Source organism: Octopus sinensis, linkage group LG1, assembly GCF_006345805.1.
Source record: "Octopus sinensis linkage group LG1, ASM634580v1, whole genome shotgun sequence".
Classification (NCBI taxonomy): domain Eukaryota; kingdom Metazoa; phylum Mollusca; class Cephalopoda; order Octopoda; family Octopodidae; genus Octopus; species Octopus sinensis.
In genome coordinates, this window is record NC_042997.1 from 131,319,044 (window position 1) to 131,335,014 (window position 15,971).

The window sequence follows — 15,971 nt, forward strand, 5'->3', positions numbered from 1 at the left end:
TCTTTCCAAATTTGGAACTTTCAATAATACTGAGGCTTTTCAACCTCTGTACTTCATGTAAAACTCCTTTTGGAGTGGACTGGCTTCAAGGATGATTGAGATGATTTTCAATGCAAGTGTGCACATGTGTGAGCATGCATACATCTAAGTATGTATATAGGTAATTATAGATGTATGTATACATAAATACACACTTATACATACACATCTATTTTGGTTATTTCTGAAGTGATAGGGATCCTGGAAAGAAAGACAGTTATTCAGAATTAGAATTGTAGGATCAAGAATATATAGTGTTTATAATTTTAATTACTAGTTTCATTATAAGAGTCTGAGAGAAGGTTACCAGAAATGTCAAAGCAAAATATAATTTGAGAGTTGTATCTTTTATAAAAGCATTTTTCACGCTTTATAGCCTTTGTGATTCTATTGGATCCTTTAGTTTCAGGTGAGGACTCCCAAAAAGAGAAAAGGAGATACTTTTGGACTGTTAGGGCCAGAACCTCAGGTAAATTTATCTTGGTGTGTCTGTGTGAAATAATATTGTATTATCTACTACATATGTTATTGTTTCCTCCATGTTTTGAGGTGATTTTATTAATTTGGTTTGTTTGATATTTCCACCTTACTGATATAACTTTCTTCCCCATTATGTGTCACCCAGAGGTATTCAAGTCCATCCATTCTTTGTTAACTGGAACATTAAACTCTACTGTAGTCAATGGACAAATGTCAAAGATTAGGTGTGAGTTGGTCTTGGCTGAACATCAGAGATTAGTTAGTGTTCTTACTATGACCATATTTTATTAGAGATATGTTGATATGCTGTCCTACAATTATTTTTAAACGTAAAGTCTTTATTTCAAATATACTTGTTATACCTGTTCAGATTGCAATTAAAAAGTTTTTACACTCGTATTGATAGGCTCTTAATTCTTGAACTTTATCCTGTTCTAAATGCAATTTCAGGCTTTAAGACAATTAGTCGTTTAACGTCTGCTTTCCATGCTAGCATGGGTTGGACAATTTGACTGAAGTCTGGCAAACCAGATGGCTGCACCAGATGCCAACCACTCTGAGAGTGTAGTGGGTGCTTTTACATGCCACTGGCACAAGGGCCAGTCAGGTGGTACTGGCAACAGCCACGCTCAAATGGTGCCTTTTATGTGCCACTTGCACAGGAGCCAGTCCAGTGGCACTGGCAAATTTTTAGAAATAAGGCATAGTATAATTGATTTATTAAAATTCAAGTTTTATGTCGATTAACATTTTATGTAATGATTTCAGGATTCTGTTTGTATTAATTTTATGTAAAAAAGATATTCTTTTGATATTTTGTTGCATGTATTTCTACAGTATGCATTTCTGCTGCATGTATGTGTATTTTCTCAATTTGTTGTTTCATCCATTTACTAAACAAGAAAAGGTAACAATGGTCAAAATTACTATTTCAATTGATTCATAGTTCAGAGATTTTGAGAAATACATGTCCTTGTTTTTGTGTGTTGGTGGTCTACTCTGATTTTGACAAATAGCGATGTTTGAATAAAAATTTTAATAATTTTATATTTTGTTGAATTTACCTGTATCTACCTGCAATTAGAGTCACTTTGTGACGAAAATTATGGTATAAAATTGGTTGAGAACCTTTCGTTAAATTATCTTCCAAAAATCACTTTAATATATTGATAAATAAAAAAAGTTATAGTTGTTTAATGAAACCAGACTAAATTTATGATTGTTAAAAATTAATTGAAACATATAAGGGGTGTATTTTGGTTAGAAATATAGTAAAGAAAGGGTTAAGCCCTTTGTTCCCTATGAAGCATAGGCCATTGATAACTCTTCTCCACTGTTCTTCACTCTGGGCTGTCTTCTCTGCTTCATTCCAGTCAGATATCTGATTTTTTCAGCTCTACCTCAGTATCCTGCCTCCAACTATTTTTAAGGCTTCTCCTCTTCTGTTTCCCTTGTGGGATCATAAGTGTCCCTGAGGGAAGGCCTTCCTCTCCCACATCTTGTTGGTTTTGAATTGTCATCAATGCTTCTGTAACTGCTTTTCCTAAGACAAGTAGATTGGCCTTAGGCAAACCAATTTTTACCTCTGGGAAAAGGTGGTCCATATTAGTCTGGCCTCTACCCTGTCCAGCATAGGAGGTGCTACCAGGTGTTTTTGCATTCAGGGTCATTGAGGCACATAAGCTACCACACTGCAACAAGGACTGGACCTAATTAAATTTGTTTTTGGTAACATAAATTTTAATGGTTTGATAATGTTTGATAATGTTATTGTGTTACAGCCTTTCATCAAGATACTCTGGAATATATCAACACATATATTTTCTTTATCAGGTGGTAATTTAGAAATGTTACCTGTTCAATAGAATGTTTCTCTCCAGTCAAAGTATCTGCTTCATTATTAGAGGCAGTCATCATGAAATTGAAGTACCAAACAGTTGTGTTGTCTTTGAACAAGTTGTTAAACAGCATTTCTCAATATATCTACCAGACACAAAACAGGTTTCACTCCCTGTTTCACAGTTGAATGGTCAGTGGTGGTAGACAATGTGTCCAGCTGTAAAATCAATTGCTCCAGCACAACTTATGGAAAAAAAAATGAATATAAAAATTATATGCAACATATATAAGTAAAACTATTTTTTTTTAAAGTTCATATCCCTTACACATTTTACTTACATGCACACTCATGGCCACATATAGATGCATTCATATAAACATGCATGTATACACATGTGCTTATGTGTACAGACATGCACAAACATGTGTGCACATCCACATATGATCAGCATGTACATCTACATGTACAACTGTATATACATGCATATTTGCGCATGTACAGGCACACATGCATGCATGCACTCACACTTATCCAGACACAAATACACACACATATAGACACATTCTCACACACACACACACACACACATGCATCCACATGTGCTTCCACACATCCACATGCACACATCCATGCATATGCACGTCCATGCACACATGCCCTTGCACATGCACACACACACAACCACACTTGTGCACATCTACACTGATGCACATCTACACACACACACACTCACACAGAAACGTGCACATTTGCACACACACACACACATACACCCATAATCTGCACACATACACACAATCTGTACACAGACACTTACACACATCTGCATACATATCTACACACACCTACTCTCTCACATACACACATCTACACACTCATACACACACTTGTGCACATCTGCACACACACATACACATCTGTACACATATACCTATACACAACTCTCATACACACACACACACACTCTCATACACATCTACACACACACTCACTCACACATTTGAGAAAATGAAATGTTTAACTCTAAAAATACTAAAATCCTGTAAATGAATTTAAAAAAAATATTGCAATAAATAAATGAATGAAAATAAATTTAAATACTGGTTGTGTAAATTTTGGCCAGACATCTTTCATTGATTAATGGAAATTGATTAATGGAATGAAAATTATTTTATTTTTATTCAGTTTGTTTACTTTTGAATTTTTTGTTTTGTTTAAATTTTCTTGTATTTTTCTGCAAGGCTCAGAACCTTTTCACCAAAAACATAAAAATTAAATCTCACTTATTTATCATTATATATTTTTATTATTATTATTATCATCATTATTATTATTATTTCTATCATCATTATTATCATTATTATTATTTATTATTATATATTTTTAGTTTATCTTGATTTGATTTCTCTCCCTTCCACTATTGCTGTATCAGTCACGTCTGTAAACAGTTCGTTTATGAGAGTGATTTCCTGGGGGTGTTTGAAGGGGGAAAGAAGGAAAGAGAAGGGTGTAAAGATGCAACCGTTGCTAACGAAGGGGAAATAACTTCATTGCTAGAGAGGACCTACTTAATTACCTTATTTAACTTGTAGGGTGGACGCGGGGGATATATAAAAACATAGTTTTAGTAACTCTGTTTCAGCTTAAGAGGAATGGCATACCGCAATAACTTGACTAGCTGAAAATAACGGCTTCATTTCCTGTGAATCAGACTGATTAAAAAAAAAAAAAAAAAAAAAAAGGAAATACCATTGAAAAACGTAGTCAGAGATAATAAGAAAAAAAAATAGATATAAAGTTGCAGACATGGCTGTGTGATTAAGAAGCTTGCTTTGTAACAACATGGTCTAAGGTTCAGTCCCACTGCGTGCACCTTTTCCAAATGTCTCCTATTATAGCCCCTGGTCAATTACTATATTGAGTGAATTTGGTTGATGGAGATTGTGCAGAAGCCCATTGTGTGTGTACATGTTTGTGTCAGTGTTTGTCCCTCAACCCCGCTTGTCAAATGATGTTGGTTTGTTTATATCTCTGTAAATTACTGGTTTTGCAAGAGACTGAAAAATTGCAAATTTAAAGGATTAAATACTGGGGTTGATCTGTTCAACTAAAACCTTTTAAAGTGGTCATTATCCAATGACTGAAACACACAAAAGATATAATCAAAGAGGAACACCTTGACCATTAGTGACCTGTGGTTAAACAACAGCTGATTTTCATGGAAGTTGTCAAGGAAAGGTGGAGAGATGGGTTACGTTTTAGGAGATATTTATTGCTGTTACTGTCACTCTAAACTCAATTTTAGAAGTGAAACCTGGGCAAAATAAGGCAAGTTATACGCCTTGTGAGAGATCACTGCTGCATATAATGCCTGATAAGATTTTAAACACTGACCACACACACAATCCTGTACACACATGTGATCAATAGCCTAGATACTATGTGTATGTGTCCGTTTGTCTGTCTGCCTTGCATGTTGTGTATGTGTGTCTGTTTGTGTGTGTGTGTGTATGTTGTGCATGTGTATCTCTTGTGTGTGTGTCTGTCTTTTGTGTCTCTGTTGAGTGTGTGTGTGTGTGTTGTGTCTGTTGCATGTGTGTGCATGTTGTGTCTGTTGTGTGCCTGTTGTCTGTTGCGTGTGTGTTGTGTTTGAATTTGTGTGTGTTGTGTTAGAGTTTGTGTGTGTGTGTTGTGACTGTTATGACTGTTCTGTTTGTGTGTGTGTGTTCTGTCTGTAGTGTGTGTTGCATCTGTCTGTTGTGTGTGTTATGACTGTTCTATGTTTGTGCTGTGAAATGTTATGACTGTTCTGTGTGTGTATTGTCTTTGCATGTTTTGTGTGTCTGTGTGTGTCTATAGATAATCTCTCTCACAGAAACCTAACACATCAGGTAGACTGCTATATAATAATTGCTTGTTGATCTACCTGGATCTACCTCTTAAACTAATTACAGCTACCTCCATAAGTGACTAAAATAAAAACTCCTGACATGAAGACAGAGCACTTGTTCAAAATTTCTACTAGCAACAGTAAACCATATAACCAATACTACAGCTATGACATCTTTTGATATGTTTGACTAAATTCACTTACAAACAATACTTTCATTATCCTCACCACCATAACAGCTTAAAGTCACACACACACACTTACACACAGAGTACTAATCTATATAAAAGTTTGCACATCATCTTCATTGCTGATTATATCTCCCCATTATTTGCTCAGTACTATTAATGGCACATATGTAATACACATGTGTTGAATGTGTGTACCTATGGTTGGTGTATATAATACACGAATGGTGAACATATTCATGTATAGCTTGTATGTGTGTGTGTGTTTATATAAAATATGAATGTATGGTTTGTGTGTACTCGTGTGTATGTATGTCGTTTCTTATCATCGCCCCCTCCCCACCACACTGATCAATCGTTTCTATCTATCATCTACATCTTCCAGGCTTTTCATCCATCTATTTATGTCTATTATCTCCAATTTTAATATTTTAAAACAAATCTTTCTCAAATATTTCTTTCCCCTTCTCTCTTCCCTCTTCTTCCATCTTTTCTCTTTTTCTCATTCATATATACATACATACATATATATGTATATATATACACCTTGTTCTCTCATGCTTTTTTCCTTTGTGTTTCTGATGGTGGTCCTTGTTTCTCTCTTTCTCTCTCTCTTTCTCTCTCTCTTTCTCTCTCTCTCTTTCTCTTTCTCTCTCTCTTTCTCTCCCTCCCTCTCTCTCTCTCTCTCTCTCTCTATGCTGTTTCTTTTCATTTCTCTCTTTACTATCTCTCTTTTTCCTTCATCTATTTTTCTTGTCTTCATATTCTCTTCTCTCTCTTTGAAGCCCTCTACATTTCTCTGCTGCTTTTCTTTCTCTCTCTCTCTCTCTCTCTTTGTACCGTGCTTTCACTTCTTTTCTTATCTTTTTTTTGTTTCCTTCCTATCCCTCACTTTACACCCCGTTTGTTTTCTCTCTTTCTCTCTCTCTCTCTCTCTCTCTCTCTCTGTCTGCTTTCTACCTCCTCAATAGTTTTCTCCCCCTGATTTCGTTTTCGTTTCCCCTCCAATCTTTTGTTTAGATGTCTCTCTCTCTTTATCACCCTGTCTTCCTTCACTTTCCTCTCACTCAACCCTTCCTTTGTCAATCTAAACCACAGGAAATAAAGATAAAGAAAATCTTTTGCAATATGTAATGTTTGTAGTTATTTCTGTTAAACTGCAGTTTCATATGCATCACATGGACACCACGATCAATAGAAAATTGTCTTATTGTCTTCTTCATGGCTGTTCACTTCTCTTTTATATAGCATTCCCTTTCATCTTATCCCTATATAACAGCCCTATTTCTATATATAGCCCCTTTCATACACTCTATACACGCGCTTCTATACATGTGTGCAGGCATACATATGTGCAGTGTTTATGTCAGCATTGTGAAGGCTACTGGGAACATGTAACCCAGTACAACCTGTTGCATGGTTAGATTATCAAGGATTAAACTGGAAACCTCATCAAACTGGCTTGATGAGGAAAATATTTTTTGGACACCCATGAAGGGCGAAAAATAAGACCAATTGAAGAGTGGAGGAACTCATGAGTTAACAGTTAATTGAGTGCAAATATGCTTCTTTTAAGGCGCTGCTGATTTGTATGTATCCTTTGGCTGGAAAAGCCTAAGAGAAGGCACTCTGAAATCAAACCTGCAGCTGATGTAGCTAGCTGCTAGTCACCTTGTAGTTCTTGTCACTGTTTCCAACTACCGATACTTTGAGAGTGGAATATGTATTGTACAAGCATATGCCACTTTAATTCGATGATGCTCGGAGCTGAGAAAACTAAGGAGAGTACAGGAGGCAGTCAAAAAAGCCAGCTTCTGTATATGGCTGAAGCAGGAGGAAGACCAAAAATGGTTTGAAAGTCATAACATAACGAGGTGAGACAAGCTGGCACTGAATTAGCTTTGCTGACTGACAGGTGACGGTTGTTTAGAGAATGTGTGGGCTAAGATTACGTGCCTTTATTGGTAAGTTAAAGTTGAGACAGTGTCACGTGACAACTTGCTGGGGCTACCTGCTGGAGACTAGCAGCAGGTATTTAAAGGGAAATTTGACAAGACAGTCAGTCATCCACTGACACTCGTTGACACAACATCGAAGAGGCCTGGGAACAGAAGAAAGAAGACATGCACCCAGCACCAGAGCTGAAGACACATCCGAAAGGGGGGACCCCGCCACGTCAAAACAGTAGAGGAGTAGGGGCTGAAACTGGACATGGTTCCTCCTGATGATGTCTTGAGCTAACTGGATCCTATAAAGAAGCTGTTATGGTAGCAGACCACGAAAAACGTTTGAAATTCCTTCCTTGTCCATCTGGTCCATCTTTTAAAGTCCTCTGGCTATAGATGAGTGGTAATGTGTGCAGATTTAACCATTTAAAGAAGTTTTGAATCTCATTTTGCATATGTTTGAGGTCGTTCAAGTCAACTTCTGGTCGTAAGTCATCTTGGAGAACAGATATAGTGGAGATTATCAGGATGAGGTAGATTGAAATGGCCATCATTTAAGATGGTCATCACACAAACACGTATATTTGTGCATGTGCATGTGTGTGTGTGTGTGTTTATAAGTTCCAAGCATTGTAGTCCTGCTTCAAGGGTTTAGTTAATTAAATTGTCACCATATTTTAAGTCTGGTACTTATTTTCTCTCTCTCTCTCTCTCCCCCCTCCTGTCTCTTCCTCTCTCCTCTCTGTCTCTTCCTCTCTGTTTCTTCCTCTCTGTCTCCTCCTCTCTCTTGCCCTCCCTCTCCTTCCCTCCCCAAATTGTATGCTCCTCCAGCATATAACTTGGAGCAAAAACAAAATGTAAATCTGATAATTTTTGAAGCATGTTATGTCACCTGATGAGGCTCTCTGCATGGTGCATTGCATCTGATGTCATTATATAATCCCACACCCACTAGGGAGCAGTGCTGAAGGGAGCCAAAACGATTGTTGTGTTAAATAAAACTTCTAGTTATACGCAACAGACACAACATGCAAACAACAGACACAACACGCACACAACACACACACAACAGACACAACATGCACACACATGCAACAGACATATCTTTTAATGAAAAGCTCATATAATTTAGAAGAACCCATCAGCGGACCAGTCCAAATTTCCAATAGAAAAAAAAAACATTTGTTAAACAATCAGGTGGCTGTAATTAACAGAAATTTAACCTCTCCAGTTTCAAATCACCGTAACGCTAAACAATTTTATTACATTTATTTTTATTTCTATATACTTTCAAAAAGGTGGACGAAAACCTATGGTTGCAAAAAAAGGATCACCTCAGTAAATCTATTTAAAGTTTTTGGCCCAAAAGACTTAAGGATAGCAAGGGATTCCTTTACACACAACTTACACTTATTTATATTTACTCTGAAGTAAGAGGCTCTCGAAATAATGGACCATTCTATTATTCTTCTTTAAATCATGTAAATAAGATGCAAGTATGGTAGAGCTACAGTATTTTTTGTTTGAGAATGAGCTCATGTGGGCCCTAAATCTAGCCTTAAAATTTACTGTACTACCTATATAAAATTTATTTAAATTATCTTCATCCTTAACAATGCATTTATATACTGCAATGGTAATTCGACAGAACCTGTCAAGGGGACATAATCCAGGGTTTCTACAATTACATGATTTCCCAGGGTCATCCCTAACCTTATTCTACTACTAACAATACTTGTTGTCAGGTTTCCCATATTCACACCTTCACATCTCTCATTACTGGGTTTCGATACACCATGTGGGAGCAAAATGTTGGCATCACTAACCTTAGGTGTATCAGAACTTACCTGCCCAGAACCGGGGTTTCTATCAGAACATCTCCAGTGCCCTTGCCCATTTAACTTGCTTTTATTTATAAATGCAATAATGGAGGCCAAATTTGGCATTACTGAGTAGGAGAACTTGATAGAAGACTTGTTGCAAATGCTGTAGTATTTATGACTCTAAGGGAAGTTCTCCTCTAGAATCTTAAAAAACATCTTGAGCAAATTTCTCACTCTAAGAGAAAAAGGTGGGGCATGAACCATATTATTTCTCTTATTCTAGAACGTGAGCTCTTAGTTTTACTAATCTCCTCACTAGCACTATTTTGCTTCCTATACCTATTTCTAACATCTTTAAATACGTTTCTAACCAATGGCTTATTTTGGTTGCAATCGGGTAATACATTGAATTTGTCCCAATCAACCATGACATGGTCAGGTGGCAGACCAGCCATCTTGTTTCTAAATCTTGTGTTAGGTATATATGAGATTTTAGTTTTGAATCTGCTTATTTTTAGATTGTTATTGTACACAGGCACATGTTGATCAAAAATCTCTTCATTTGCAGATAAATTAGAGATTCTGATCGAAATAGCGGTGCTATCTATAGTGGACTTTGAGTGATTGGATGATACATTGATATCTGAGATGGATTTGTTTAACTTATGAAATGGATAGTATAAATCCCTATCCAAACATAACGTAACATCCAGGAAATTCACTACTCTGGAGTTAATATTAAATATAATGTTAAGATTAAAGAAATCCTTTAATAAACCCCTCAGTGATTTCCTCAATCTATACAATGCAGTTTTAGACGTACAGCTAGAAATGCATCATCCCTATACAGTCCCCCGGTGAGGAGAGGGAAACTATCCTTAATCTGCGAATGGAGGTATAGGCCCACTAGGTCAATCACCTGTGCAGAATCAGATGATCTCGTGGTTATATCGAAGAAATTGGTGGAATCAACTCTCTACCAATCACATTCATTGTAGGAGATGAAGGTCTCCCTTGCCATTAAAAATACATCAATATCTGAACTAGGTATATCCGCACACTTGCAGGTGAAAATCAAGGCTTTATTCAGCAATATAGGGGATATAGAATTATAATAATTCGAGATATTGAATTGTATAAAATCTAAATTAGGTTTATCCTTAAGGGAGTCAAACCACACACACACTATGTATATAGTGTGTGATCTAGAGATGTGAAGAGATGTATTGTGTAGGTCTTGCTGAAAGAAAGAGGATATGTGGATAGCTATTACAGGGTAAGAAAACCTGTTGTAGTTACAGAATAGGTAGAAGGAAGACAAAAACTCTGTGAACCAGAAGCTGATTAAAGGAATTTAGGGATATGATAACAGGATAGGTTGAAGGTGGAGTCTTTATTAATTTCTACAGTATTCTCCTATGATTTGAATTCACTTACTCCTAGTGTTTTTAGAATTCAACTATCTCAGTTCGAACATTTTGTTACTGAAAAATCCCCAAATTTGAATAGGAATGGTTTTAAAATAGGATTGTTTACTCTAACTTCTTCCAAAAGCAACTATTGTATTGACTGTTGCTGTCAATCACAAACCTACCAATTCTACTGATTATTGGTGTTGTGCAGTGAATCAGTTGCCACTTGCATATCAAAAATCCTATCTGTTTCTAGTTCACTACATACAGATGGTTTACAATGGCATGGTGTTTGCCTTTTAGGCTTAGATCCATCTAACTGCATCATTACCCTTGCTATGATACTACTCTACCATCTCTGTCAGCAGATAGCTAATGAAATGCTTGTGAACATTGATTGAAAATCAATGCAATAAAAATATCCCTTTAAGATAAACAAGAGATTTCATTTCTCCTTTCCTCAACATCCCCATCTCCCTCTTTGTTGCATTCTCTGAAAGAATCTGTTGCTAGGATTTGGGAGAAAACTGAAGATGGTTGCCTAAACAGGAAGGAAAAATCATGTAAACATTGGCTGGCTTATAAATGTTAACTTCCCACCATGATTTTGAAAAAGGAAATTAAACCAATGAAATATAGCCTTCAGCTGTATAAAGAGAACCAGCATGAATATGTTTTCATTGATATTATATATATAACATTACGTGTGTGTGTACTTAGATAAATGGCATTCATAGTAAAGATAAAAAAAAACTACAATTTTTATATTCTTATTGTTGTGTATCTATATATAGTCACATGATGAGTTTATTACCAAAACCTTTAACTCTTTGCCTGTCCTTGCATTTTCATAAGTTTGTCTTAAACGTCTATGCTGGTTTTCAGACTTTTAGTAATATAAAGCCAAACCTTTTATAAGTGGTTGGAAAAATTAGGAATGTGTACCATTCAGTGCTGCAATGACTGGATGTTCCTGACACCAGGGAAAAGAGTATCCAGCTTGCAGGTGCCATTGCAAGCTGAAGAGAAAATACATTTTTTTTTCAGGTGCCCATCTATCAATATCAAGGCACATGCCAGGAAAATGTTCTGCATCTCACGTGTGACATGCACAGTAGGCAAAGGGTTAACAGTAGTATTTGAACTGGAATTTATACAAAAGCAATTCCTATTTTTACTTGCTGGGTCTGGCAAAAGGAACAGTACCCATGGCTTTTGCAGGACTTCCAAAACTGGTAAAATTAATGCCACTAATGCTCTTCAAACATTTTAAAGTCATTACATAAATAACTCCTAACTAGTTAACAAAGCAGCTTTTCTGCAGTTTCTCAATAGGTTTGAGCCTTTGTCAAGAGTCTATAGGCTCCTTAGGCAGGAGCCCATCCCAGTTTCTATAGTATACAAGTGATCAAGAGTACAATGCTTTTCCTGAATGGGAGTCTGTCACAAGGTTAGCTCTCAGCTGTTACTAGTTCTTATTAAGTGGGCTGAAGTAATATGGAATCTTGTTCTAGTCAAGAACACAATGTGCTCACCTGGTGTAGGGACTGAAATTATGACATTAGGACTGTGTCTCACGACCTAACCGCAATGTCTTTTACCTTCACAGCATACTAAAAATAGTAAACAAATCTCTTTTGAATCACACCTTACATAGATAAATAATACATCAAAGTAATTCTAGATACACTTACCTGAAAGAAGGCTGGATGGCCATGGCTGGAATGGACTGTTTTTGATCAGAAATTTGCATAAACTTGAATTTGACCTGGAGCCAAGCAAGAACTCTCTTCATGAGAGCAAGTGATAATGTGCAGCACAGCAACTAATTTTACGGAAATATCTCTCAAGATAGATTTTGACAGTAAAGAGTTAATATTTATTTACAGGAAGTAATATATCCGATAGAGAAAATTAAAAATACATCATAGCAAATCTTAGAATAGCAAATCTTAGAAAATTGTTTCCATTTAATTATGTCCTGTGATCTTCGTTAATCAATAGATCTTGGAGTAGTTTTACATGTAGGCCAAAACATCCATCCAGTTGTCTTGGTTTCATCAAATACAATTAGAATAATTTTCTGAAATGAGATTTTGCTTACTGATCAATTTGACTTTTGTTATTTTAATATAATTTTACTGCTGTGATCATTTTTATCATTGTAAAGCGCCAGACTTAAATATCAAACTCATTGGTTTTGAGATCAAACCATAGTGAAGTTGATAGAATAAGTGCTACTATTATATCGAAATTGGGGCAATTGGTCGCTCTCTCTCTCTCTCTCTCTCTTCCTCTCTCTCTCTCTCTTCCTCTCTCTCTCTCTCTTCCTCTCTCTCTCTCTCTCTTCCTCTCCCTCTCTCTCTTCCTCCCTCTCTCTCTCTCTTTCCCTCTCTGTCTTTCCCTCTCTCTCTCTTCCCCTCCCCCTCTCTACCTCTTTCTCTTCTCCTCCTCTCTCTCTTCCTCTCTCCCCCTTTCCTTCTCTCCCCCTCTCCCCTCTCTTCCCCTCTCTTCTTCCCTCTCTCGTCCTCTCTCTCCCCCACCCCTCTCTCTTTCTCTTTCTCCCCCTACAATTATTGGATTTGTGCTAAGTTGAAAGAATTTCTTTTTTTTTTTTTTTAAACCCTTCAACTGCAAAATTAAATTTCATGGTTATTCCAATAATGTTAAATATCTACCAAAAACTAGAACTGGTATTTCCTGCAAGCCACATTGCCCCAATGAGCTTGGCATATCTCAACAGAAAACAGTTTCAAACTTGACCTACCTCAACAAAAGGTAAATTGGTATTTAAAATTGCTTTCTGCCACTAAGGATAATGAAATTTTGAGTGGATATGTCTGCTTTCATGTTGTCAAGTGTTATGGTTTGTTGACAGTGTCAGAGAAGGCAGCTCAACTGGCTGTAAAGTTGATCAACCCTAGGTTAGCTCTGATCAAGCAGATTCACTATTGGAAGCCATTCCATTGATGACCATCCTGGCAGGGTTCTGAATGTGTATCTAGGACTGCATTACCTGATGTGTTCTTTTGTTTTTAAATTAGTAGGTTGCTATGGTTTGATGATTCTTGAAGCCTGAGGACCATGGATGCTTAATCATTGGCCACTGGATTGGAATGGTTGTTAGTTCTCATCAGTGTTCCGAGTTCAAATTCTATTGAGGTTGACTTCCTTAATGATCCTCCACCCCCCACCCCACCAAAATGATTATAAACACCAGCATTTATATTTTAGTTCTAAATACAAAAAGGATTTTTGTTTCATATAAACATATTAATTAGGTGCTGCTTGTGTCCTAATTGAATAGTTTATGCCTAAAGCCATTTTAGAAACAAGCATTTGCTTTCTATTTCAGAGCCTCATTATCCAATATATCCTTCCTTATTTAACACAGGATGTTATTTGAGGTTTAGTTGCTGTTTTTAACAAGTTAAACAACCACATTAAGGTTCTCTTGTTGTTAACTGTTAGGTAAATATGTAGACAACTGTTAAAAATAAAATTGTTTAACTATACGCATGCATATAACTTTTTCAATTATTCTTCTGTGTGTGTGTATATATATATATATATATATATATATATATACACACACACACACACACACACACACACACACACACACACCCAGAACCATGCTAATAGATTTGGAGTGAAATTTAAGATTTCTCGGTTTTCTGTGAATCAATTTCGATAAAACTTTTCCCAGCTGGTTTACACCCTATAGCAACACTATTATGTTTTCATTATTCTGTGTAACGTCCTTTCTTTCTTATTTCAGATTATTTAGTTTTTGGATGAACCACACTAATACCTTTCGAATGAAAATAGTCCATCTAGGCATTTTTTTTCTTTTCAGAAAATGAAAAGTAATGATACTTATTAAGCATACATTGAGAATATATTTAACAGAAAACCATAATATTATAACATTTGACACAATGAGTTATTTAGTCATATACTCTTTTACTCTGTTACTTGTTTCAGTCATTTGACTGCGGCTATGCTGGAACACCACCTATTAGTTGAGCAAATTGACCCCAGGACTTATTCTTTAGAAGCTTAGTACTTATTCTATCAGTCTCTTTTGCCAAACCGCTAAGTTACGGGGACATAAACACACCAGCATCGATTGTCAAGCAATGTTGGGGACACACACACACACACACACACACACACACACATATATATACGATGGGCTTCTTTCAGTTTCCATCTACCAAATCCACTCACAAGGCTTTGGTCTGCCCAAAGCTATAGTAGAAGACACTTGCCCAAGGTGCCACGCAGTGGGACTGAACCCAGAACCATGTGGTTGGTAAGCAATCTACTTACCACACAGCCACTCCTGCATCTGCTACACAGCCACTCCTGCGCCATTTCAGTAGATAACTTCAAAAACCCTATTAGTCATGGAATCTGTCAATCTCTTAATGGTAGCAGGTTGGACTGCCTCTGCTGCAGCTTTGATGGTCACCCATATGACATCTTTCAACATAAATTTGCATCCATTGGTATAAACATCTTGTTTAATGATGGACCAAAGATTTTCGATAGGTTGAGATCCAGAGATGCTGGTGGCCACACCTTCAACCTTTCACCTTGTATGCTGTAAGACCTTAGTAATGTTTGGGTAGTTCTAGCAGAGTGGGAGGGAGTGTTGTCATGCATGAATACGAGATTCCTTAGAAGTGACAGCAGTATGTCATCTAGCCAAGGATTCAAGACCCTCCTTCACAAGATTGCAATAGGTGGCTGCTGTCACTTTAACTGCTTCAGGCACCTTGACTGGGCCAAGAAGTCTATCCCCACTAATACCAGCTCACATGACTCCTCCACCCTGTCGTTGATGTCATAAACGTTGCTGCTCATCACCAAAATAGGCCCAACCATTTGCCCAACCGTCAGGTCCATCAAGGGTCCCCCTGGTTTTGTCAGTGAAAAGAAAACAACTCATGTTGTTTTCTGTCATCCTGTACTTTTGAGCCCATTGATGCCTCAAACTCCTGTGATGGGGTGTTAAAGGAGGCAGTTTCAATAATTCTTGCACAGAAACCATGGTCCTGAGGATGCGATTTCTGGTGATATTCAGTACATGAGAAGGTCCAGAGGTGGTGAAAATGGCTTTGCTTGCTTTTCTCTTCCTTTTCTCTTTTACTTGTTTCAGTCATTTTGACTGTGGCAATGCTGGAGCACAGCCTTTAGTCGAGTAAATCAAATCCCAGGACTTATTCTTTGTAAGCCTAGTACTTATTCTATCAATCAAGCGATGTTGGGAGACAAATATAAGACACACAAACATACACACACACACACATATACATATACATATATATATATATATATATATATA

At 36.8% G+C, this 15,971-nt stretch overlaps 1 protein-coding gene across 8 annotated transcripts in view; it reads left to right on the plus strand.

The window, feature by feature from the left end:
* Positions 1-15,971, plus strand: part of LOC115212289 (glutamate receptor-interacting protein 2) — a 661,282-nt gene that overhangs the window by 74,361 nt on the left and 570,950 nt on the right. For 7 of the 8 annotated variants that reach the window (XM_036504731.1, XM_036504740.1, XM_036504764.1 and 4 more), the window contains exon 2: positions 443-508. The exons of the other annotated variant lie outside the window; for it this stretch is intronic. In XM_036504731.1, coding sequence (XP_036360624.1) covers positions 443-508 — 66 coding nt within the window. The remainder of the gene's footprint in view (positions 1-442; positions 509-15,971) is intronic. 8 annotated transcript variants of the gene reach the window in all.